The sequence below is a fragment of the Martes martes genome (genome assembly GCF_963455335.1).
Source record: "Martes martes genome assembly, chromosome: 4".
In the NCBI taxonomy this organism is placed as follows: domain Eukaryota; kingdom Metazoa; phylum Chordata; class Mammalia; order Carnivora; family Mustelidae; genus Martes; species Martes martes.
Window position 1 is genome coordinate 149467336 of NC_137891.1, and position 23233 is coordinate 149490568.

At 58.0% G+C, this 23233-nt stretch overlaps 1 protein-coding gene across 1 annotated transcript; it reads right to left on the reverse strand.

Moving 5' to 3' along the window:
- Window positions 1-804: 804 nt before the first annotated feature.
- Window positions 805-23191, reverse strand: PODN (podocan). Its single transcript, XM_080802489.1, has 11 exons — window positions 23057-23191; window positions 16392-16708; window positions 15000-15093; window positions 13547-13611; window positions 11962-12071; window positions 10634-10790; window positions 10214-10329; window positions 8791-9448; window positions 5594-5742; window positions 4091-4313; window positions 805-1745 (listed from the first exon to the last, which is right to left on the reverse strand). The coding sequence occupies exons 2-10, from the start codon at window positions 16701-16703 to the stop codon at window positions 4118-4120; spliced, it is 1857 nt and encodes a 618-aa protein (XP_080658615.1). The 5' UTR covers window positions 16704-16708; window positions 23057-23191; the 3' UTR covers window positions 805-1745; window positions 4091-4117.
- Between the last annotated feature and the right edge of the window lie 42 nt (window positions 23192-23233).

Here is a 23233-nt window from a genome sequence, read left to right on the forward strand (position 1 = left end):
TAAGGCCAAATCACTGAAGAGAGGTCAGAGGTCAAGCTATCAGTCAGTCCCACAATCGTGTGGACTGGCTTAAACACCCCTTCCCTGTGTCACCTCTCTAAGGCCCTTTGAGCAATGGAGCCTGGCCCACCCCAAGGCAGGAATCTGCTCTTCCTTGGGTTCAACAGGAGCATGCTTACCTGCCTCCGGGAGCAGGAGGGCACTACTTCCTGGGCACCCCTCCACTGTGGGGCGGCTCTGCTCGTCAGAGTTCCTTCTTTGCTCTGAGCCAGGTGCTCCCCCTCCGGGTTCCAGCTCTGGCCCCGCTGGGGGCGGTGGGAGCACCAGGCATGTCCGTCACTGCTTCCCCGGTCAGGCCTACAAAGACCTGGGCCCCCAAGGAGACTCTGCTCTATCTCCCGGGCCTGCCTCCAGGCTCTTTCCCACCCCAGCCATTTTGGGGACACCCCCGTCAGCATGCAGGTGGTCCTCTGGGAGAGCCTGAGGGGCCCAAAGCCAGGAGGTCCTTTGCTCAGATGCTCAGCCTCTGGAAGTGCAGAGTGAGCTCACAAGCCCCGTGTGGTGGTCTTGGCCAGACCCGCCGACCCCCACCAAGCAGATGGGCCACACAGGCCTCAGGCCTCCTTACCTGTGACTAAACCCCACACCCCTGGACCTCTGCCTGTGCGATGACTTGTGGGCCCAACAACTGAACTCTGTACCAACCAGTGCCTGTCTGGACAGGCCCTGAGGTGCTTGTGTCCTGCCCACCCCCAGCCGGCACCAGTCCAGTGCCTAGCAGGAAGCACACACAGACACGGCCATGGGCTGCCAGAAAGGGGTAATGCTTTTATATTAGTTTTTCTGTAACAAGAAAAATCAGCTTTGAGGTTTTTTTTTATCATTTTTTTTTCTTGAAAAGAATTCCAAGTCCAAAGGCACCCAGAACTCCCAAAGAATTAAGGCCCAAAGAATAAAAAAAGGTATATCATCAGGGCAGCTGGGCCTTCCTCCTTGCTTGGCCCTGCCTCTCCACCTCACTCTTGCCCAGGGCCCCAGCTGCCCCAGGAGACTCCCTCTGGCCTCAGTGGGATCTCCGTCAAAGATGCACCTGTGGCCGGCCAGGGCATGGCAGGGAGTGACCGCCCCAGCAGTCGGGGACCAGGGCAGGCAGGCCAGGGCAGCAGTCCCAAAGGGAGGAAGAGGAACAAAAGTCAGCTTCAGTGAGTTCCAGAGCGTGGGGGGGCCCCTGGCCACAGAGAGCACCAAGATAACTCTGTCTTTGGATGGACAGATGGCTGAGCAAATGGCAAGCTGTTCTGGCTGGGGCAAGATACGTTGGTGGCCAAAGCCACAGAGGACTGTTCACATGTGACTTGTGGTGGTGGGGGCAGTGGCTGGGTATACATGTGGGTCCATGGTGAAGGGAGCAGGCATCCGTGGGTGCCAGGGCAGGGTCAGACCCTTCCCTAAGTCTGCGTGAGTCCAGGGACATGATGGCACTGGAGGGCCTGGGCAGGGCATGGAACTGTTCGGTGGGCTCCGTGAAGCCGGCAGTGTGTAGACGCGTCATGGTACCTGCACATGGGTGGCTGAGGGCGCTGCAGGAGCAGGTGGGGCTGGAGACTGTGTGCTCAGCCTGCGTGGTGGTGGCGGTGGGTGGCAGGGCTGGTGGGGGCGGCACTGGGGGCGTCTGTGAACATGGCACACCGGAGCTCACAGGGCACAGGTACGTGCTGCAGAAAGGGGTCCGGGGGTCGGTTGTCCTGCAGAACACGTGGAAGAGTCAGGGACGGAACTGTCGGCTTTAGGGAGGTGGGCTCGAGCTGGGGGCCTCCCTGAGGGGATTCCGCAGGCAGCGGGGGAGTTGCCCCTGGAGTCCCAGAGCCAGCAGGCTACCCACTGGGCAGTGTTCTTGCTAATGTGGCCAGGCCTTGTATGGACTAGAGGGCCTTGGAGCCCCTCTGGCCCTCTGGCCACTCCCCAGTACCCCTATGCCCCCACCCCTGCACCCCCACTCAATAGACCTGCCTGAGGCCAAGGGCCTCCAGAAGGGGCAGATTCTCTCCCACCCTAGGACTCCACAGCCCCCTCAGGGTTCACCCCCATCCCTGACCCCTGCTCTGCCTGAGGACAATGCCTGCAGAGGAGGTCTCCACCTTCTCCTGGTGGGCCCCGCAGCAGAGAAAGGGGATTCCCAAGCATGGCGTCTGGGTCTGTTCTCCGAGCTAGGATAACGACCCCATGCACACCCTTCTGCCAGTCCCACCTCCCTCTGTCATCCACCCGTGGGGGCCTCACCACCACCCTGCAGTCTCCTCTCTGATCCAAGCCCCTCCTTTAAGTCAGTGTCCTAACAGTGGCTCTGGGGGCCCCTTCCCAGGGCCACAGCCTGACCCTGTGACCCCGTCCCCAGCTCAGCTCATTCTGACCATGGCTCCCCTCCTGGCTACTCACCGCACCATGCCCTCTCCAGAGGCCCTGCCCACCCACCCTCCTGTCTACACCTCCTTCCCTTCCCAGACTGACCCCTGGGGTCCATGACTGCAGTCATTCTCTTGCCAACACCCTCAACATCCTTGTTCCTTACCCTTCTGTCCCACACACCTGGCCAAAAACCCCGCCACGGATGGATCCTATGGTCCATCTTCTCCACACCCACCCCGGTCAGCTGAGCACCTCCTGCTGCACAGAGAAAACAGAAGGCGGAAGGCATCGGGCTGATGTGACTTCATGTCCAGCCACCAAGCCACTAACCTGTGTGTGACTGCAGCCACTTGGTCCTCCGTCCCTCCTGTCCCCATGGAAGCACTGACCCTTCTGCTAAAGCCACTGGAGGCTGTCTCCCTAGGGCTAGCTTCGCCCTGCCCTCCTCTCTCACATTTTTAACCCCCTCATTCAGGACAGCCCCTCCCCATCAGCACTCCAACAGGCTCTGTTTCTGCAAAGGGCAAAGGCAAATGGAGCCCCCCCAAACTTCGCACCCCCTTCCCTCTGCCACCCTCTCATCTCTTCACAGCCAAATTTCTTGACAGAGGTGCAGACCTTCTGTGGGTCTTCCCCTCTACAGCAACTTCCTCCACCCCCACTGCCCTTGAGGCCCCTCCCCCACAAGGTCCTGTCTGAACTCCTAGTGGACAAATCTGGTGGGTCCTTGATGGGGCTCCCTCCCGCTGCCCCTCAGCAGCACTGACGTGGCTGCTCTCTCTCTAAGGGCCTTGTGCGTGGGGACGCACGCGTCCTCGTGTGTGCATGCTTGTGCATGTCCAGCACCTGCGAACGGTCCACAGAGCACGTGCCTGTGTCTGTGTGCACCATGCGTTCCACAAGTATGTGCTCTGGGTGAGCGTATGCATGTTTAGATACACGTGTGAACATGGGTACATGGGTATTGGTGGAGCATGTGCACACATGTGCTTGTGTTGCACATGTGCGTAAGCTCCCTCCATAGCGGCTGGGGTTTTCCTACCTCCTTCCCTTGCTGCTTCCCTCCAGCCCCTTCTGCAGGCATCCTTGCAGCGGGCCATGGCCTTGCACTCTCCTCAGGTGAGCTCCCCCAGCCTCCTGTGGCCTTATATTATTTCCAGGCTGATGATGGCTGGACCCACATCTCCAGCCACTGACCCACATATCCAGCCCACACTTGGGCCGCCGCCTTAGGACCCCCTTGGCCTTCTAACTCAATGTTTCTACCACCTCAACAAATCTGCTCTCCCCGTACTATCATCTGCCCGGGATTCCGAGTGAGATCCGGGGGCTTGTCTTCTGCCTCACCTCATGCCGGGCAGGCTGACTCTGGCCTCTGGAGTCTGCGCATTCCCCCCCACACCCCAGCCCCTTCAGGCCATCTGCCTGAGTGTGTCCTCACTGCCCCCCATCACCTGCGGCTTGGGTCACAGTGGTAGCTTCCTCCTGGGCCCCCACATCCATTCTCTGCTTCCACCGTCCCAGTCCCTGTGCATGTCCCATCGGGGCGCTCTTCGCTCTGGAGAGGCCCCTGCCTGTGCCGGCCTCCCACAGGCTGGCTAGCCCCTCACCCAGGGCCCACACTGGGGTCAGGGACAGGACACTGATGGGGAGAGGTCAGTGCACCCTCACACGGACCACCTACCTGTGTCACATTCGGTTCACCCTGTCACTATCGCCTCTCCTCATCCTCCTCATCCTCCTCATCCTCATCCTCCTCGTCTTCCTCATCCTCTTCCTCCTTCAACTGGCCCCGGTCCTTGGAAACATCGCCAAACTCAAAGTTGCCTTCTATGTCCAAGACCTGCAGGTGCTTCAGCCTCCGGAAGGCACTTTCCACCACGGAGCCCACAGCCAGCTTGTTAAACCTGTGCGGGCAGCCGTGTGCGGTCAGCGCGGGAGGCCTGGCCCTCAGAGTCCCCACCCCCACCCACCTGAACCGGGGAAAGGGGAGGGGACAGTTCTCCAGGAAGACGGTGCAGTAAGCACAAAAAGGGTGCGGGGAGGAGGGGCAGTGCTGAGAAGCAAGGTGTGTTATGCAAGTCCCAGCTGTTCAGTGTGCTACAGCTTACAGGGGAAGGAAGGGTGGACCCTGGGCCACTCATCTCCTACAGCGAGGGCAGGCCCCCATCTGCAAATGCTCCAAGACTGGGGAGTGACAGACTCCTCTCTGCCTAGGATCACCTCCCTCTGGGATTAACCCCAAGGCCTGGGGCTCCAGGCTTGCCAACCTAGGCTTACCTTAGAGCCTGGTGTGGAGTGGCACACAGGCATGGCCAGGGTCAAACTGGGCCAGGTCCGCACTCAGGCCAAGGGGAGACAGAGGCTGGGCTCTGATATCAGGCCGCCTCAACTCTTTGTGCCGTAGTCCCCACAGAACCCAACGCGTGGGTCACACTGTACCCCCCCCCCGAGCCTGGGGCCTACTGGGCCACCAACTCCCCGGGGGTGCATATTCTGCCTTCTCGAATCTGCCCTTTCTCTCTGAGTTGAGGGAGTAGTTAGGTAGGATGTCAGGAAGAACCACCCTGACTGCTGTCCCGAGGAACTGGCTCCCCCATTAGAATCATTCAAGGGGCACCTGGGTGGCTGGGTCAGTTAAGCGTCCAACTCTTGCTTTCGGCTCCAGCCAGGATCTCAGGGTCATGAGATTGAGCTCACCTTGGGCTCCATGCTGGGCATGGAGCATGCTTAAGATTCTCTCTTTCCCTCTCCCTCTGTCCTCCCCTTTCCCTCTCTCTGTTTTAAAAAATAATAATTCTAAACCCCCACAGCTCAGTGAGGACCTGAACATCTTCCATCTGCTGGCCTGGGTCTGAGGCCCAGGCTCAATCCCGGCCAGCTGTGGGCACAGCAGTCACCATGCTCTCTGGTACCCCTTCCTGCCACAGTAACATCAGTAATGCCCACACGCACAGCTTGTCCAGGTTTCTGAAGCCCTTTTACAAACTTATAAACCCCACCAGGCCTGGCCAGGACCGTCCCCACCCTTGAGAGCTGAGGAAATAGAGGCTGACAGGGGTTCTGGGACGTACCCACAGCCAGTCGGCCGTGGAGCCTGGCTTTGAACACCGACCTCTACCCGGGAGCTGTTCCAGAAGCCTCAGCTCTCCTGCCAGAGCCAGGCTGACCGCGGGAGCCCTCCTACCTGAGAAAGACCCCTTTGAGGTTGGGTGTGGAGTCGAAGGCACTGGCAGGCACGGAGCTGATCTTGTTGTTCTGCAGGTACAGGTACTCGAGTGACTCGGGGAGCCCCTCCGGGATCTCTGTGAGTTGATTCCCAGCGATATCCAGCAGCTGGATGGGTGATCAGGGGAGCCAAAGCACTTAACATCTTGCAAAGATCCCACCCACCCCCTGGTCTAACTAAACCTGATGATAACCCTGTGAGGTGGGATCTAGAACTAGCCCCATTTTCCAGGTGGGGAAACAGAGGCTCAGAGAGGTTTTAGGAGATCTCTCCGAGGCCTGGCAGTCTGTGTGAGGCTGAAACCCAAACCCTTATTCTAACTATGTCCTCCCTAGCTCCTGCTACCTTTCCACAGACATTGACAACCAAGATACCTGGGTGGCACAGTCCCTCCTCCTTAGCCTGCCTGTCACCTCATCAGACTGAAGACCCCGGAAGGGCAGAGGCCAGGGATCCTCCAGGCTTTGAATATCCCCACACTGGTCCCAGAGGACAGTGGGGGTGGGGGGCCATACGGGTGGGGCTGCTCATTCATGGGACTTCAGAGGCCACATGGGCAGGTGCTGGGAGCAAGGGTTTGAGGCCCACAGTGACCCTAGCATGGCAGGCAGTCCTAGGCTGGCCAGTCTCAGAGTCACCACATGCCTAGGGAGCGAGCAGCAGGTGGCCAGGGAAATGGGGTGGTTTGGCCAGGGAGGAGCAAACGCGGTAGGCAGGAGACCCGGGCTTGTGTAGGCCCAGCTCCCTGCCTTTCCCTCAGGCCATCAGCACACAGTCGCTCTGACACACACCTGTGCAACACAGGTGCATTCCCTCATCTCTAATCTCCCTTCCTCACCCCAACAGGCTGGGCTCAGGGTCAGGAAACTGGAAGCCATGACTCAAGATTCAAGAATCAAGAGGAAAACAAGCTTTACACACTTTGGGGAGCCTCCCTGTCATCTTCCTTACCCAGCAGGGCTCCCTGCTCCCCACTGTGTTCCCTCCACACAGCTCTTACACTTCCTCATTCATTCCAAACATCCTCAGTGCCCATGGGGGCCAGGGATATGGAATCTACTGAGATGCTGACCTCATTGGAGGTCAGGGTGTTGGGGGAGATGGACACAAAATCTGATGACAGCTGGTAGAACTGGGCAGTATGGAGGGAACCCAGGAGGTGGCCTGACCCAGCCTTGCAGTCAGGAGAGAACAGCAGCCAGCACAGGTGGGGGCTCTGAAGTGGGGGAGGGGGACAGCTGCTTCTAGAAAGATCCAACAGTATGAGGAAGAACCCACACACACACCAGACACTTCCTCCCTGACTGAAGTCACCTAGGCCACACCTGCCCATCACTGAGGGCTTCCTGAAGGAGGTGACACCTGGACTAAGTCCTAGGTGTATTACAAGCTCCAGGAGGATAGAGACCCTCCATCTGTCTTACTCCCTGACAGGAGTTCTAGGGCAGCTATGTCTGCACATGGTGGAGGCCCGGGACAGACTGTGGAACGAATGAGTGAGCAGGTGTTTCCAGGGTGCTGTGCTTCCGCAGCAGGGCCAGGGTGAGTGACGCCTGGTGTGCCTGGGAGACTAAGGAGCCTGGCCCAGAGCAGAGGCAGGCCAGCCCCGACAACTGTGGCAAGGATTCTGTTCTGAATTCTAAGAGCCATCAGGAGACACAGAAGGGTTCTGAGCAGGAGTGGAAGGTGAGTATCAATTTTTCAAGAACCCACCAACTGCATATGGGATATGGGAGTGGAGAGCTCCTATGGAGCTGGGGTCCAGCTGAGAAATGGGGATGCCTTGGCTTGGAGTATGGGCAGCAGGGATGGAGAAAAGTGAGTTGAGACGTGTGACGGTAGAATTGGGGGAGTTGAGTAACAATGAGTGTTGGGCGGCAGGTGGTGTGTAAAGGGGGTGTCAGGGGCAGCGTCCAGGTCTCCCGTGGGCAGCCCCTTCAGTGAGTTAGAAAATGCAGCAGGAGGAGCAGGTATGGAGGAGAGGACGATGGGATCTGGGCTCCCGAGGACAAAGAGGGCCTGGTCCAGGCAGCTGGATCCCGGTGCCTGGCCCTCAGCAGGGCCATCTGGATGAGGAGAGACCCCAGCTAGCTGCTCCTGCGGGGCCAGCTTCTACCCCCAGCTCCCACCCTGATCCACCCTCAGGGCTGAGCCCCACCTGCCCACCGCCCACTCTGTGGGCTCTCTCCTCCCCTCCCCTCGGATATCCTCTTCCTGACAGCTCTCCCAAAATACAGGGACTGTGAGCCTACCACACAGAGGTCCTGGGGCCGACAGTGAACCCAACAGAATAAAATGCCTGCCCCTTGTTCTAGCAGAAAAGCAGGCAACAAGCAAGCAAATGACCTGATGCCCAGAAGGGATGAGGACTGTGCAGGAAAACAAAGCAGAGGAGGGTGACAGCTGGTGAAGGAAGATCTCCCAAGTAGGTGCATTTGAGCACAGCCCTGAGAGAGAGGGTGGAGCAAGCTGGGGGGGTGAGGGGGAACATCTGGGGAAGGGCCCCCCTTCCCCCATAGGGCAGCAGAATGGGAGCACTTCCTAAACTTGCAGCATCTAGGCCCTGCCTCCCAGATTTCTCTACTCGAGTTCCCTCTCGGCCCTCACTAAGTGGGACCTTTCACTTACAGCCAGATACCCCGACTGACTCAGACTGTGGCTACATCAGCCACACTCACTCAGCAGCCCCCCAACGACCCTCAGGTCGCCTCCTCCAGCCCTCCTCACCCCGTGAGGTCAGCCTGCCTCCCAGGCTTTTCTGCCCTCCCCTCCCCCAGCCCAGCCTTTCCTAGTCACCTGCTCCTGAGCCTTCAGGTGGGTGAGCTTGTCTCTCCAGTGTCCCCAAACTGGCCCTGCGCCCCAGTCCTCCTGGACTGTGGGACACTCCCTGCAGCCATGACCTCCCCAGATCCCCACAGTCCTCTTAAAGCCTGTCCCTGGAGGGGCTGAGCTCAGCCTGGCCATACCAGCCGCTCACTGCTGCACACAGTGTGCCAGCCATACCTACTGTTTCCTTGGGCTAGCTGCACACCCCCCCCCCCAAGCCAAGTCCTCTGCCCACCCCTCAACTGAGCCCACAAGATGTGTGGGCTCAGGGCAGCCAGAGCAGTAGCACCCCACATGGGCACGACCCAGCCCTTTCCCCACCCCCTTACCTGCAGATGGGACAGGTCGGCCCAGGCACGGGGGCCCAGGGCCCGGCTGCGCAGCCGGTTGCCGGTGAGGTAGAGCTCACGCAGCTGGGCCATGCCGGCCAGCGCCCCGCGTGCCAGGGCGGCCAGCTCATTGCGCTTGACCTTCAGCACGTGCACGTTGCGCGGCAGCCCGGGGGGTAAGGTGTGCAGCCGGTTACCCGACAGGTCCAGCGAGCGCAGCAGGCGCAGCTTGCGGAAGGCATCGCGGTGCACCTGCGGGCTGGTGATGCGGTTGTAGCTGAGGTTGAGCTCCTCCAGGAAGTAGGTGGTGGCGAAGTCGTCGCGGCCGATGCCGGTGATCTGGTTGTGCAGGATCATGAGCGTGCGCACGCGCCGGGGCAGGCCGCCGGGCACGCGCTCCAGTGCGTTGTTGTACAGGTGCACCGTGTGCAGCCGCTTTAGGCCCTGGAAGGCGCGCGGGTGGATGCCGCGTGCGTGCAGCTGGTTGCTGTGCAGCAGCAGGTACTCCAGGCTGCGGATGGGCGTCAGCACGTCGGCGTCCACACTCCGGATGGCGTTCTTCTCCAGGTGCAGGAGCACCAGGCTGCGCGGCAGGCCGGCGGGGACCCGCGACAGGTTGTTGCTGGACAGATCCAAGTACTCCAGGCTGGAGAGCTTCCTGCAGTGGAGAACGAGGAAGGTGGGGCGTGGGCGGAGGCCCTCGCAGTGCTTGTTGCCGCCACTGCTCCTGAGGGAGACGCCTGGGAACCGCTCTGCCCCCAGCTGACCCACCAGGGGACCTTAGTCCCCTCCAGCCTCTCCTTGGGGTGATTCAATGCTCTCTGGGTGTGGGAAGACTCTAGCGTGGTTTCTGACACAAAGGAGAGCATCTGAAGACCAATCGTTTAAGGCCTTTTGTGGCTACCCTGGGCCTAAAAAGTGACACTTCGTTGCCTTTAACAAGTATGCTCCAGTCTCAACGTTGTACCAAGAAGTCAGTCACTGCAGATGTCTCCCTGGCATTCTGGCGGATCTTCTCTCTACATACCACTCATTCTCGGGGACAGACGTGTCAGTAGAGGGGTGCCTGGGTGGCTCAGCCGGTTAAGCATCAGCCTTTGGCTCAGGTCATGATCCCAGGGTCCTGGGATCAAGCCCCACATGGGGCTCCCTGCTCAGTGGGAACCCTGGTTCTCCCACTCCCCCTGCTTGTGTTCCCTCTCTCACTGTCTCTCTCTCTCTCTCTGTCAAATAAATATAATCTTTAAAAAAAAGAAAAAGAAAGAAAGAAAGACATGTCAGCTGAGGTAGGAGCCCCAAAGTTCCTTCTCCAGGAAGCTGGCCAGGAACGGGTGGGTGAACGGCGTGTTGGAGAGGGATGGCTGCCAACTGGGGAGCAGCTTCCTGGGTGCCGCGCTCCCACAAAGAGCCCAGGCGGGCTCACCAGAAGGTCTCGTTGTCCAGGCCCTCGTCGGTCAGGTAGTTGTTCTGTAGGTAGAGCTCACGCAGGTTGCTCAGCTCACTGAAAGCCCCTGGTGGGATCTTCTCCAGCTTGTTGTTCTGAGGGGTGGGATGGGCAGGAGGGGAACATGAGGGACAGCCAAGGGGCGAGGGCAGGGCCTGGGAATGAGACATGGAGAGGGGCCTGGGGAGCCAGGGGAGGAGGCCCGGGCCTGGAGCACTGTGCCTGTGGTATCGACAGCCATGTACCTGGGCGTCTGCCTCGTTCTCCACAGCAAATGCTGTGCCCTCTGGCTTGTGCCCAAGGCCCCACAGCCTCACCACTGGGCCTAAGTGGGCCGGGGCTCTTCCCCCACTGCAGGGCCCTGCTCTTTGCTGCCCCTCCCCACGCTCTCCCTCCCACCTTGAGGTGCAGCTTATAGAGGGCGGGCGGCAGGTGCTTGGGCACGTGGCGCAGGAAGTTGCTGGACAGAATGAGGATCTCCACGTTGCTGGAGCCGTTGAACATGTTGTCTGGCAGCCCGGCATCTGCCAGCTTGTTGTTGTGCAGGTACACGGACCTGAGGGACGAGGCAAAGGTTCTCACCCTCGCCCGGGCCCCTCCTGCCCACCAACTTACCTGGTGAGCCTTCAGACCTTGCTCAGGTTGGGCCTGGGCCTGGACAGGGTACACTCTTTTCATTTGAAAAACCTCAGCCCCCACCTAATCCAGTTCCCTCTACACAGCCAAGGAGACCAAGGGCCCACTGGAGGTTACCGCACACGTCAGTGGCAGCTCACCATCTGTGCTCCCCCTCATCTGTGCTCCTCCACACCCTTCAACAGTTCTCAGTCACTCCCTGACTGTGGCAGCCCCGGATCCCTGCCTGGCATCTCCACACAGCTGACTCTGAGTTCTGTGGGACTTCCCGCAGACGGGGACCATCCCTGCCTCCTCTTTGTCTCAAGTGTCCAGTACAGGGCCTGGCACAGAGGAAGTAACCTCTCACTCATTCAGCAAATATATAGTGAGTGTCCCTAGGGGCCAAGACTGTTCTAGACTCTGAAGATGTGAGCAGTGGATGCAACCAACAGGACCCTGCCATCATGTGCTAACATACGAGAGGGAGCAAAGACCAGAAATCAGAGAAATAGCAGGTATTTAAGCATGGAAGATATTCTAAATATAGAAGATATAACTCATTCTTGCTGTGTGACCTCTCTTGGGCCTCAGCCTTCTCATCGGTGGGATGGGACCACGTACAGTGACCCTGACTCCACTGGGGGATAGAGACAGTTGAGTGAGGTGACAGATCCAGGGACAGAAGCAGCACTGGCGGTTGGCAGTACCCCCCAGCACCACTCTGCCCTGCTCACACACTTCTGCTAGGAGGCCTCACTCCTCCCAAAGCAGCTCTCAGTGAGGGCCCGCTCTGCTTCTTGGAATATGCTTCCTTCCCCCACAGGCTGGGGAAGGAGGGAAAAACCCTTGTCCAGCTCCCCACAAGTCTATAGACATCACTCTCTGATCTTGTCTCCTGGACGGATTCCTCTCAGTCTTCAGATCCTGCAGCCCCCAGGCAATACCCATGCCCACAGCCCTGAGCCAGGGGCATCCTGCTTGCCCTGCCTGGCCTTCCCCTCTTCCAGGGCCTGTCTGGGCTTTCTATGCCTTGCTCAGCACTGGGAGTGTCTGTCTAAGCTCCTCCCTCTTCCCCAGCTGGAGCCCAGGGCCCCTGTCTGAATTCTCACCTCAAGTTTGGCTTCTGGCCAAAGGTGAGCCCGTAGATCTTGGTGAGATAGTTGGCAGCAAAGTCCACACTGATCAGGGTGTTTGGCAGGAATCGGGGTGCCAAGGTCAGCTGGAAAGGGAAGAGTTGGGGCAGAAAGACCAATGGAGGGCAGAGGCAGACTCGATCCTGCTGCCATCTGGGCCCCTCCAATTTGTCACCTGCTTGCAACCAGAGCCATCTTTCTCAACTGGAAAGCCATCCCACTCCCCTGATAACATAAAAACAGAACTTGCATGGCTCCCCGCAGTCCTGAACATTCAAAGCCCTCTAGGCCTGGCCCCTGCCCTGTCCTGCTGTCCTCCTGGTCTCTCCCCTCAGAGCTCCCCAGCACAGACCCTCCGTGCAGTCGCTGTGAGGACCCACACTTCCCCAGACACCCCCGCCCCCGGCCCAGTGTCTAGCCTTCATTCATTCAATCGTAGGCCCTGAGTCTACAACACTGCAGTCCTGGTTCCTGGTGCTGGACATGTCCTGGGGAACAAAACAGCAAAGTGTCCCCATCCCCACCCCCCTGAAGCTTACATCTGAGCAGAGAAGACAACGAACAAGGAACAAAAATATATGATAGGGTTAACAAGTTAAAACAGACCGAAGACGGAACAACTGGGTTGGGTGCTCAGGGAACAGGGGACACTTAAGGCATGAAGGCACCACTAATGCCATCTGAGGGGAGAGCACCCGTGGCGGCAGGGGCAGTGAGTACAGGCCCCAGTGGGGCTGCCCAGTGTGGGGGCTGGAGTAGAGGGAGTGAGTGGGAATGGGAGTTTCGAGGCCCACACACAGGCCCTCCAACCACAGCCATGGGGGAGAAGCGTGGCTTTCATTCTGGGTGGGAAGGGAAGCCTCGGGAGTATTTGGGCTGGACACAGGGGGTGGAGGGCTAGAAGCAAGGGCGATTTTTAAAGGTCACTCTGGCTTCTCTGAGGAGAAGGAGCAGCAAATGAGGAAACAGGGCCATCCAGGTGGGGGCTGTGGACCAGGGCCAGAGGGGAGCCAAGGGCTTGCAGTGGGACAGGACGTGGCTGAGCAAAGCACCCAGGATTTGTGGCTCAGACTCGGATTCGAGTCTCGAGCGGAGGAGTACAAAGGGCTGGGGACAGCCACTGGACACGGCATGATGCAGATGGGTACTAAAGCCCAGGGAGGCGATGGGGTCACCTCGACGAGAGAGCTCAGAGGGAAGGAACCAAGACAGAACCCTGGGACATACGAACTATTTTGAAGTTGGGTGCCTTTTTGCCTCTTCTCATGCTGTCTCTTCAGCAGTGCCTCCCTCTTAGGGCCCCTGGCTGAAGTCCCGTTACCCTTCATGGTCCTGTTCAAATGCCGCCTCCTCTAGGAAGTATTCCAAGTAGCCCCTCGCTAATGGGGATGAGCTGTCACCCCCCTACACTTCTGTAAGTCTTGGGTCTCTGTTTTCATTATCTGGCCACTCTGATCCCAGGGCCAATGTCTGAGCAGCAGTGGGGACCCAGCCACCACCCTAGAAAAGGCCTTGGTGAAAGTTCCCTGAGCTCAGCCCCAGACACCAGGGGGCCCCTTACCTTGTTATTGGCCAAGTACAGGTAATTGAGATTGGTCAGATGCTCAAACGCCTCCTCCGGGAGCCCTTCAAAGGACAGGCATCGGTCAGAGCCCTGGATGAAGGAGATGCTACAGGGCATACAGCACGCCACCAACAACCCCCACAAGGCCCACCCCACTTTCCAGGACTGGGGAGGGCTCCCCCTTGAGGCAGGTTGGGTTTTGATCCCTTTTGACCAGTCCCAGCAGGCCTGCCCAGCCCCCTTTTCTTTCCACTTGCTCACAGGGGCCCCGGCTCTGACAAGCAGGTGGAAAGGGCTCAGAAATGACGGATCCTTCACCTGCTCAGGGCAACCCCAGTGGGGATGGGTGTTCATCAGGTCAGGCCACAGGGCAGAGGACCCAGCACCGCCCTTCCTCACCAGGAAGGAGTGCTCCCCTCAGGTGCGGCCCAAGAGGGTCACAGACCCTCCTGATACCCAGCCGCAGGACAGGGCAGGGGCCCCTGCACCTCCCCACCACCTGGCCCACTCCTGTCCCAGCTGGCAGATGTGGTGTCAGGACTCGACTGTCGCTGGGAAACCAGCCAAACTGGCCCTTCTCCAGTCTGTAGGCCGGCCTCTGACACTCAGTTCCGGTCTCCCAGCCCCTCAGATGCTGGGACTCACCCAAGTATCTAAGGAGAGGGAACAATTACATAAACTGTGCGGCACCCCCCACCCCCGGGGAACACCCTGCTGCCGCTGGGAAAAGTGATGGCCACCCAGAGTGTCCAGCCCCAGGAAGGACACTGCTGAGCTAACTGCTAGGGGAACAAAGCTGTTACAGTCGTTATTGTAGCTATCCTATAAGCTCACTAGGAATTAAAAAACGCAAAGAAAAAAGACTAGATTGGAATGTGGCGATGGTTGTTCAACTGTATAGACTTCCCAAAACTCATCAAATTGTACTTTTATGTTGGGTAAACCTTACAGTATGTAAGTTAGACCTCAGTAAAGCTGTTTTTTAAAAAGTGGAAAGAAATATACCAAAATATCAATACTGATGAACTCCACGTGGCAGAATTATGAGTAAGGTTTTTCTTTTCCATTTCATTTTCTACATTTCCAAATTTTCTGTCATAATCATAAATTGTGTTCGTATCGGGAAAAAAAATAGCCTTTTACAATTGGAGGATTCTACGGCTCTTTGATTTTAAAGGCCTTCTGTGAATCTACCTACAAGTCTCTGACAAAGGTCCTGGGAATCGAAGTTTCTCTGAAGCCTGTCCCCTGACCCGACACTGAGCACTCAGGCACGCCCGGGTTGGGGGGGCTCTCAGGTAACCAGAGGGAGCCCTGTTGCCCATGGGGTCCTGCTGCCAGCCTGGCCCTGCTGTTTCCTATATCCCTGGGTCCTCAGGGCAGAGCTCTTCCCATGGGCGCCCGGTCCCCCATCTGGTGTCCCGGGCCCGGGCTCTGGGGGATTCCTCACCTCGGGAAGTCAGGCGATTGTTCTGGAGGTTCAGAGTTTCCAGCCGATGCAACCTGGAGAGCTCCCGGGGGTAGATTTTCTCCAGCTGGTTGTTCTGGGAACAGGGGACAGGGGTGGTGAGGGGGCCTCACTAGAGGCTCACCCCCACCCAGCCCCAGGAGCCAGTCCCTCGGTTGGGCACCTCCCTTGGGGTTCTCCACCATGCAGATAGACCTGTGGCTGGCCAGGGCTGGGTCTAAGCATGGGAGGCCTGGCAGGGACCACAACAGACAGCAGGTCCCCCCTTTTGGAATCCCATCATGGGCATTTATAGACAGTGCAAACTTGGAGTGCATCTCCCCTCTAGACCTGCTCTCTTCATGTTCCTACTTGGTGACAGGCATCCCCAGCCCATCTTCCCCACGCCAAGCCAGAAACTACTTTGGGTTCCCTTTCTTAAGGGGGAGAAACCTGTGGTCCTCACTCCTTTTGGAAGGCTTCAAAACCTGGGTGGGGTGCCACCTCCTCCAGAAGCCTTCTGAATTGGATTGGGGGCTGGATTAGGAGCTGCTCCGGGCCCTGCTGCACTGGCCTTCTGTCTCCAGCTGTTATCTTGACCTGTTTAGATCTCTGCCTTCCCCACAGACTGTCTGAGTGTTCCCTCCATGCGCAGCACCTGACCCAGCCCCAGAGGTGGAGAGCAGGTATCCAGGAGACATTTTATGAATAAATGAGTGGGTGGACCCAACAATGAGTGTTGTGTCCCTTTCCCTCATAGGCTACCCTGGCCTTGGGCTCCCTCACCATCAACCTGGACCCCTCAGGTTGGGTGACAAAGGACAGGTCCCTTTCCCTTCACTGGGCTTGACCTCTGGGAACGAGTACAATAGCCCCTTGTGCTCCCCCAGGGCTCCTGGGTCACACAGAACTGGTCGTGGCTGCAGCAGCACTCCCAGAGTGCTGTGTTCCACTTCTCAAAATCTAGCCTATATCCCAGCCAGAGACTAGTCTATCCTCTGAGCCCCCAGAGCACCCTATCAGGGTCTCCTTTCTCTTATATTCCTGGCCTGCAACGGTGTCTGGGGCATCCTGTCCATTCAGAGGGTCAGCTGCCAGGCAGCTCTGTGTCCATTTTTCCCAGGGTCTGACTCTGCTGAGGGGTCTCAGCCCTCACTCCTTCAGGTGGAATAAGGCAGGTGTAATAGCACGTCCTCTAAAAAAAAAAAAAAAAAAAATAGCATGTCCTCTATGATGAGGGTGTCAGAGCGGGGAGCGCCCTAGCACACTGTGTCAGGGGGGTGCCACAGTACTGGGGGTTCTGGATGAGCTGGGGACTGTGGGCAGGGGGGTCAGGGACAGGAGCTGCAAGTGTAGGGGGCAGCCCCGTGGCCGCTATTTCGAGGCCCGCATCACCTGCAGGGACAGGTGGTTGGTGTGCTCAGGCAGGTCCCCCGGGAACTCGCGCAGGTCGATGCCACCGCAGTCCACAACACCTTCCTGGGAGCAGGCACAGTCTCGGGGGCAGTTGATGGTGACAGGGCCACGCCCTGGCTCCTCGGGGCTCAGCACCAGCACTGGCCCCTCCTCCACAAATTCATTCTCGTCAGGGCTCAGGCTGTGGGTACCACTTCGGCCAAACCCTGGAGACCTCGCTGTGCCCACCGGTCCCAGCTGCAGCTGCGGTGGCAGCAGCAAGAGAAGCAGCAGTGTCCTGCTCTGGGCCATGGTACCTGCGGGTATAGTAGACACAGGGCAAGGGCCCACAGAGGTCATAACGGGGCCCTCCTGGGGTCCTGGGCAAAATCTGATCTGCTGACTGCCACCCTCCCTTCCCCACCTTCCTACCCGTCATCAGGAGGCAAGTCAGCAATCCTTACCGGGCCTGGACCCCAAGGAATCTGTAACCCCACTTCACAGACAGGGAAGCTGAGGCCTGGGATGAACTTGCATTCATCCCAGGCCTTGGGACTTGCAGGGCTTGGCTGGGACTTTGCAGAGCGCTTGCTGCCCTGGCACAGGTGGGGCAGGAGGATCTGTCTGTTCTCCAGAGCCACAGGGCCATGGTGGGCCTGGGATTCTAGGATGTTCTGGACTTGAGCCCACCTCTCTTCCAATACCCCCACCCCAGGTATACAAGTCTACCTAGTAGATCCTCTCTCCAGGCCTTTGCACATGCTGTTCCTTTGCCTGGAACGCCTTGCCCCTCTCTTGTGCAGTCAGCAACTTTAAGAACCGACATCAGCATTGTAGCTCCTGGGAAGACCCTGAGCTGTCCCAGAGCTCTCCCTTACTGTGTTCCCTAGGGAGGGGCATGAGTTGGGTTGGACTGTGAATATGTGAAGGTGTCTTTCTCCCATAGAGGGTGGTGAGCCACTCTCAGGGTCTGGGCAGAGGCCCAGCTCAGAGCCGGGCACAGAGCAGGCCTCAGTTGAATGGAGCTGCTACCATTGCCCAGGACCTTCCCAGTCCCTTCTTCCCGTTGTTTACACCCTCAGCTGGCCTTCTGTGTGCAGGTGACTGCTGCTACCTGCGAGTGACCACCCCTCAGCATGGCCCCCTAGGGCAGCACGGGTGGGGGACTGGGAATGGCCTCAGGCCATGAGGAAGATGCAGGGGTCCCATCTTCTAGGCAGCGCAGGGGCCTAGCTGGGCTCCGGGCTGGTCTCTGGAGTTCTCTCTACAGAAACTCACCTAGCAAACATCTCTGGGGAATGCCAAGTTGTGACAGGCCACAGCTCGGGTACACTGACTCTAGAGTCCCACAGACCCCAGTTTGAGCTCCCCTCCGGCGCTTAGCAGCTCTGACCTCCCAGAGCCAATTTCCCCATCTTACACTGCAGACCATACATCCCAAACCACAGTGTCTGTGTGGGGTTGGCATGGTAACAGATGGGAAGCACCTGGTGCCTCCTAGGGGCTGAGGTGTGGCCATCACTCTGCTATGGCAATTACAAACGCAGGTGCACAGTAAGCCCTGAGGTCGCCTGGCAGCAGGGGGTGGGGGGTGGGGGTGGGAGTGGGGGTAGGGGGGGCAGTTTGAGGCCCTCGCCCTGGCAGTAGACTGGGGACCACAGCCCACACAGCAGTTAGAAAGGCCTGAGATGCTGGGCCTGGGGAAATGGGGCACTTGACACCGCTGCCGATGTCTGGTTAGGAAGGCAGGTGTGGGAGCAAGATAGCTGGGGCTGTTGTCAGCTCTGGCTCTGTTTTGTCACCCACTAAACCACGGCTTCCTTACCTGTCCATGGAGGTTACCAGAGCTGCCCTCATGGTGAGACCGTGAGAGTCAGGACAGAGAGAGGCACATACTGTATACCATAAGTGCTCAATAAATGTTAGCTCTTCCTACCACTCGTATCTGTGGGCACGGCCCACTCCAGAAGCCCCTGCTTCTTCCCCTTCTCTTGTCCAAAACCTGCTCATGTTTGCAGTCCAGCCCCAGGTCCAGCTCCCCACAGATTTGCAGATTCCGGCCTTCCATGAATTCCGGCTGCCCTGTGGCCATTATGATGTTTCAGACACTGCTCTGTCTCACTCGCTGGCCCAGCCAGCTCTCCAAGGTGAGGTCCCGTCTGCCCTCAGCCCTGTGCTGGCACAGGGAACACAAATGAGGCAGCAAATTTCCCTGCCCTCAGTCTGGAGGGGGCAGCAGAGCCCAGTACAATAACTCCTGCCCTACCCTCCACCCCAGACTGGGTGAGCTCTCTGAGGCCCCGGAGAGAAAGGTGTGAGGACAGAGAAGATGGGCAGCATCTAGGCTAGTTAGAATCCACGTAGGTCGAGGAGTCCTAAGCAGACTCTGATCCCAGCCCCTGACCTGGCAGGAAACCAGGGAGCCTAGCACACACACAGCTCCTGGGCCCCAGGGATCAGTTGGCAGCAGGATATAACTTGCCTGGCCCTGTGCCCACCCTACCACACCCCTGCTGCCCCATCCCTGACCCAACGGGCCATTAATCCTCAACCCATCTACAGCCCATCACTCCCACGCACATTAGAACCCTTCCCCTGCAACCCCCAACTAGCTCAACAGCCTGCAGCCCCTGAGAGCCATCAGCATTAGACCAGAGTCCACCTCCCTGCCTATCTGTGTGATTCCAGACCAGGGCTCTGGGAGGGGGAGTGTGGGCACAGGCCCAAACCCCAAATCCATCAGGGCAGGAGGCCAGGGAGGAGGATCCTTTCCACATATTCTGTGCACTCACTGGACCAGCTAGTTTTTCCTCCCTCCCCTTTAATTTGTATCTATAAAGATCTATACACTGTCTCTGTCAAAATAATTTACATTAACATTATGAGCCATACTGAAAATGCTATCACCATCACTTCATAGATGAGGGAGATGAGGCCCAATTGGATTGGCCAATGTGACTCAGCTGTCAAGTGGTGAAGCAGAGTTCACCCTGGGGCCCTTCCCTGAGCCAACCAAAGCTGGGCACAAAGGGCCTAGACAGACCACTCAGTTTGGTTCCTGCCCTTAAGAAGCTCACACCTGCCATTCCAATGTGGTGGCCACATGTGGCTACTGAGCACTTAAAATGTGGCTAGTCTAAACTGAGAGGTGCTCTATGTGTAAAATGTAGTGTACATGGATTCCAAAGACTAGTACAAAAAGGGATGTAAAATAGCTCATTATTAATATTAGTGATATCTCATAAAATATTTTATATTGATTATATATTTTGAATAATTGAGTTAAATAAAATAAATTACTAAAATTAATTTTACCTGTCTTATTTTATTATTTTTTTAATGTGGCTTTACATTACATATGTGGCTTGCATTTATGGCTCACGTTCTATTTCTATTGAACGGTCCTGGCATGGACACTAGATGTACACTGAGTATTACAAGCCCAGTGTCATCAGAGGTGTGATGGAGGGAAGCTAGAGTCCACAGGGGGCCAGAGCAGAGCTAACCACGTCTGTGGTCAAGAAGGCTTCTCTGAAGAAGTGATGCCTTATCTAGCAAAAGGGGAAAAGTGACATAAGCAAGGAGGTCAGCAGGTACAAAGGGCCAGGTGCAAGTGAGCCCACTTGTGACCTCCACAAAGCTCGATGGAGTGTCTGCTGAGTGTTGGGGATGGGGAGTGATGCAGGTGGGCAGTCCAGGCCAAGAAGGTACTTGGAAGGCAGGTTGGGGAGAGTGATCCTTATCTTAAGATCTCAGGAAAGATGAGGAGCCACTGCCCCCAGGAGTGTGGCATAGGTAGGTTTATGGATGGACCAGTGGGGAGCTCTTTGAGGCCGTGCAACAGTACAGGTGAGGGGTAGTAAGCCTGGTCTGGGCAGAGAGAGGTGCTAGGATGGGAAGGAGGAGCTGGATTCACAGGAGAGGGAGGAAGAACACACCAGGCTTGGAGGGTCCCACCTCCTCCTCTGGAACCTTGGGATACTGGCAGTCTCAGCTCCACCACCTGGATTTCTGTGTGGCCTTGGCCACGTCATGGCCCATCTGAGTCTCAATTTGTTGTTGCTGTTGTTCTAAGAATGTTGAGCTAGATCAGCCCCCAAAGCCCCTTCTGTGTGCTCAGCCACGTTGGGAGCTGTGTGCAGAAGAGCAAAGGAGGCCAGGCCCTGGTCTCCGCACATCCCGCCCCCCGGTGAGGAACTCACACACTGGGACAGCAAATGGCCAGTGAGAGGAGCAGCTCGGCCTGCAGTGAGCTCTTTCTCAGGGGGAACACTCGAGCAACAGAAGGACATGGGTTCCACTCCTGACTGCTGTGTGAGTCTGGATAAGTCACTTCATCGCCTGAGCTTCTGTTTACTAGCCTGGGCAATCCTCATGAGGATGAAATGAAATGACATGTCCATCTGCTGTTAGCCTCGAGCAAGTGTGACACACACAGGGTTGCTGTTACTGAGGAAGTCCCTGGGACCTAGTGCCTCTCACCCCACCTACCACCCCTGGGGAACCAAACTGCAGGGCCCAGAAGAGCTTAAGTGGAGGATTAAGTCAAGATTAGAATAAGGGGGGGCACCGGGTGGCTCAGTGGGTTAAGCCTCTGCCTTCGGCTCAGGTCATGATCCCAGGGTCCTGGGATGGAGCCCTGTGTCGGGCTCTCTGCTCAGTGGGGAACCTGCTTTCCCCTCTCTGCTTGCCTCTCTGCCTACTTGTGATCTCTCTCTCTCTCTCTCTCTCTCTCTGTCAAATAAATAAATAAATAAAATCTTTTAAAAAAAAAAAAAAAAAGACTAGAATAAGGAAAGGGAAGGGAGACCCAAATCAGGACACAGATCCTCCGCCCCAAGCAGCACCTTCCTTCTCCACCCCAATACTGTAAAAGTTCACTAATCACCCACTTTGTGCTGAGCCCCAGACAGCTGCATCTCACTGTCTTTAGTTCTTCGGTGCTCCCACAGTACCCTGGCTCCCTGCACCCTGCACAATTCAGCAAAGCCTTTCTGACTCCCCAGGCATGGAGCAGGTGCTCAGGAAATGCTTGCTGAATGAAGAAGTGAATTTGTGAAAGGCAGAGTTGGAAAAGATTTGCCCCCTCAATTTACAGATTAGTATGTTGAAGTTAAGGCCAGAATTAGAATTTGCGTCTTCTGACTCCTGCCCAGAGCCTTGAATTGCTCTTGAAGGCCGAGTCCGAGCTCTCCAGGGAGACAAGGGGGAGGAAAAGTACTCCACAGGATGGGGGAAGAGGGAGATGCCTTTAAAGAAGGGTAAACAGGATGAGACAGGGGATGAGGTTAGGGCTGGAGGTCCAAGCCTCCGGGGGTGTCAGCCACTATGCTAAGGTGCTGGTGATAAGGAGCCATCAAGTGGACCAGGCAGGTCATAGTCAGAGGTGTTATGTATGACTCTACAGGCCTAAAGGTGCCACCCTTAGTCACCCATTCCCTGAGATTCAGATAGAGCAAAGTATGTTCCCACAAGATTTTGTGAAAACAGCCACATGAATCTTAACATTTCTTAACTTGCACCCGAGTGCGAGGCTCGAGTAGACTGGACCACGGGCCCTAAAAGGGGACATGACTACCCAGAGGCTCTCGCGGTTCACAGCAGTGGTGCCTCTCAGAGCCGCTAGACCACAGCTGCGCTTCCCCCGCCCGCCCGAGGTCCAAGAGCAGCCACTGAGGTTGCGGGGGCCTCAACAGATCCGTGATGCATTCCAAGTGCCAGAAGCGCATCCCTTGTGCCTTGGGGACCAGGGATGGTCGGAGCCGCGCCTGCTCCTCTCCTTAAGTTCCCGGTGCAGCTGCCTCGCACCCGGAGACCCCGCGGCTGCCCGGAGCTTGCAGCCGCCGCCACCTCCTCTTCCACCTGACGGCTCATCAGGTATTCTAACCATCCCCACCCCCCGCCCCCAAGCCTGGCGGTTCAAGGACCAGCAACCTGGGACTTACGCCGATTTAGAGGGAGGGCGCCGACCTCTCTTCTCTCGCTCCGCGTGTCCCACCCCCACCCCACCCTCAGTCCAGCTGTCCCTGCGGGGAGGCAGCCGCGTAGACAGACAGACGGACACCAGGTGCCAGCTGTGAGCTCTGGCTCGGCGAGTGCGCGCCGCGGGGCTGGGGAGCCGAGCCTCGAGCGCGTCCAAGCGGTGGTCTCGGGGGCTCCGCCACACCTGTCCACGCTTCCCAGAAGCATACCTCGGCCCCTCCCTAGGCCTCAGTTTCTCCGTCTGTAACCAGGTTGTAGGGTGAACTAGCTGGGATAAGCTGACGTAGAAAGACGCGCGTCTCTAAGTCCAGGGGTCCACGCCCCTCCCCAGTTCCACCTGCCCCCACATTCCCTGTCGCCCGCCCGCGTCCTTCCACTCCCCCCTTCCCATCCGCCCTCAGATTCTTTCCAGATGTGCGCAGCGGGGGGGCCCGGGGGCCGGGACCAGTCTCTAGCTGGCGAGGAGAAAAGGCTCCCGCCCGGGTCGCGATCGCGGAGGGGTCACACGCCCGAGTTGGAGCTCTCGGCCACGCACTCGGTGCACCGCTCCCACCTAGGGGGCCAGTGCGGCGGCCCCGCCGGTGGTAGCTACGGGAGCCGTCCGGACCGGGCGGGGACTTCTGAGTCCGCCGCCCCGGCTCAACCCCGACCCCTTGGCCCACCCGGCCGCCCTCGCCAGGTACCTGCTGCGCCCCCGCGCCGCGCCGCGCCCAGCCGGCGGTCCGCGCTGTCCCAAGTCTCTGCGCTCCGCGGGCGCGGGCTCCTTCCATTCAAGTCGAGCCGTGAGCTCGGCGACGCAAGTTTTGTTGTGGGTTTTCTCCTCCCCGCCTCTCCCCCGCCCCCCCCCTCCCTACACCGCG

Coding starts and splice junctions, on each gene's coding strand:
- PODN (XM_080802489.1), bottom strand. CDS start 16,703: ATGGCCCAGAGCAGGACACTGCTGCTTCTCTTGCTGCTGCCACCGCAG. Junction 15,094..16,391: donor CCAACCACCTGTCCCTGCAG/GTGATGCGGGCC, acceptor CCCTGTTCCCAG/AACAACCAGCTGGAGAAAAT. Junction 13,612..14,999: donor CAATCGCCTGACTTCCCGAG/GTGAGGAATCCC, acceptor TGTCCTTTGAAG/GGCTCCCGGAGGAGGCGTTT.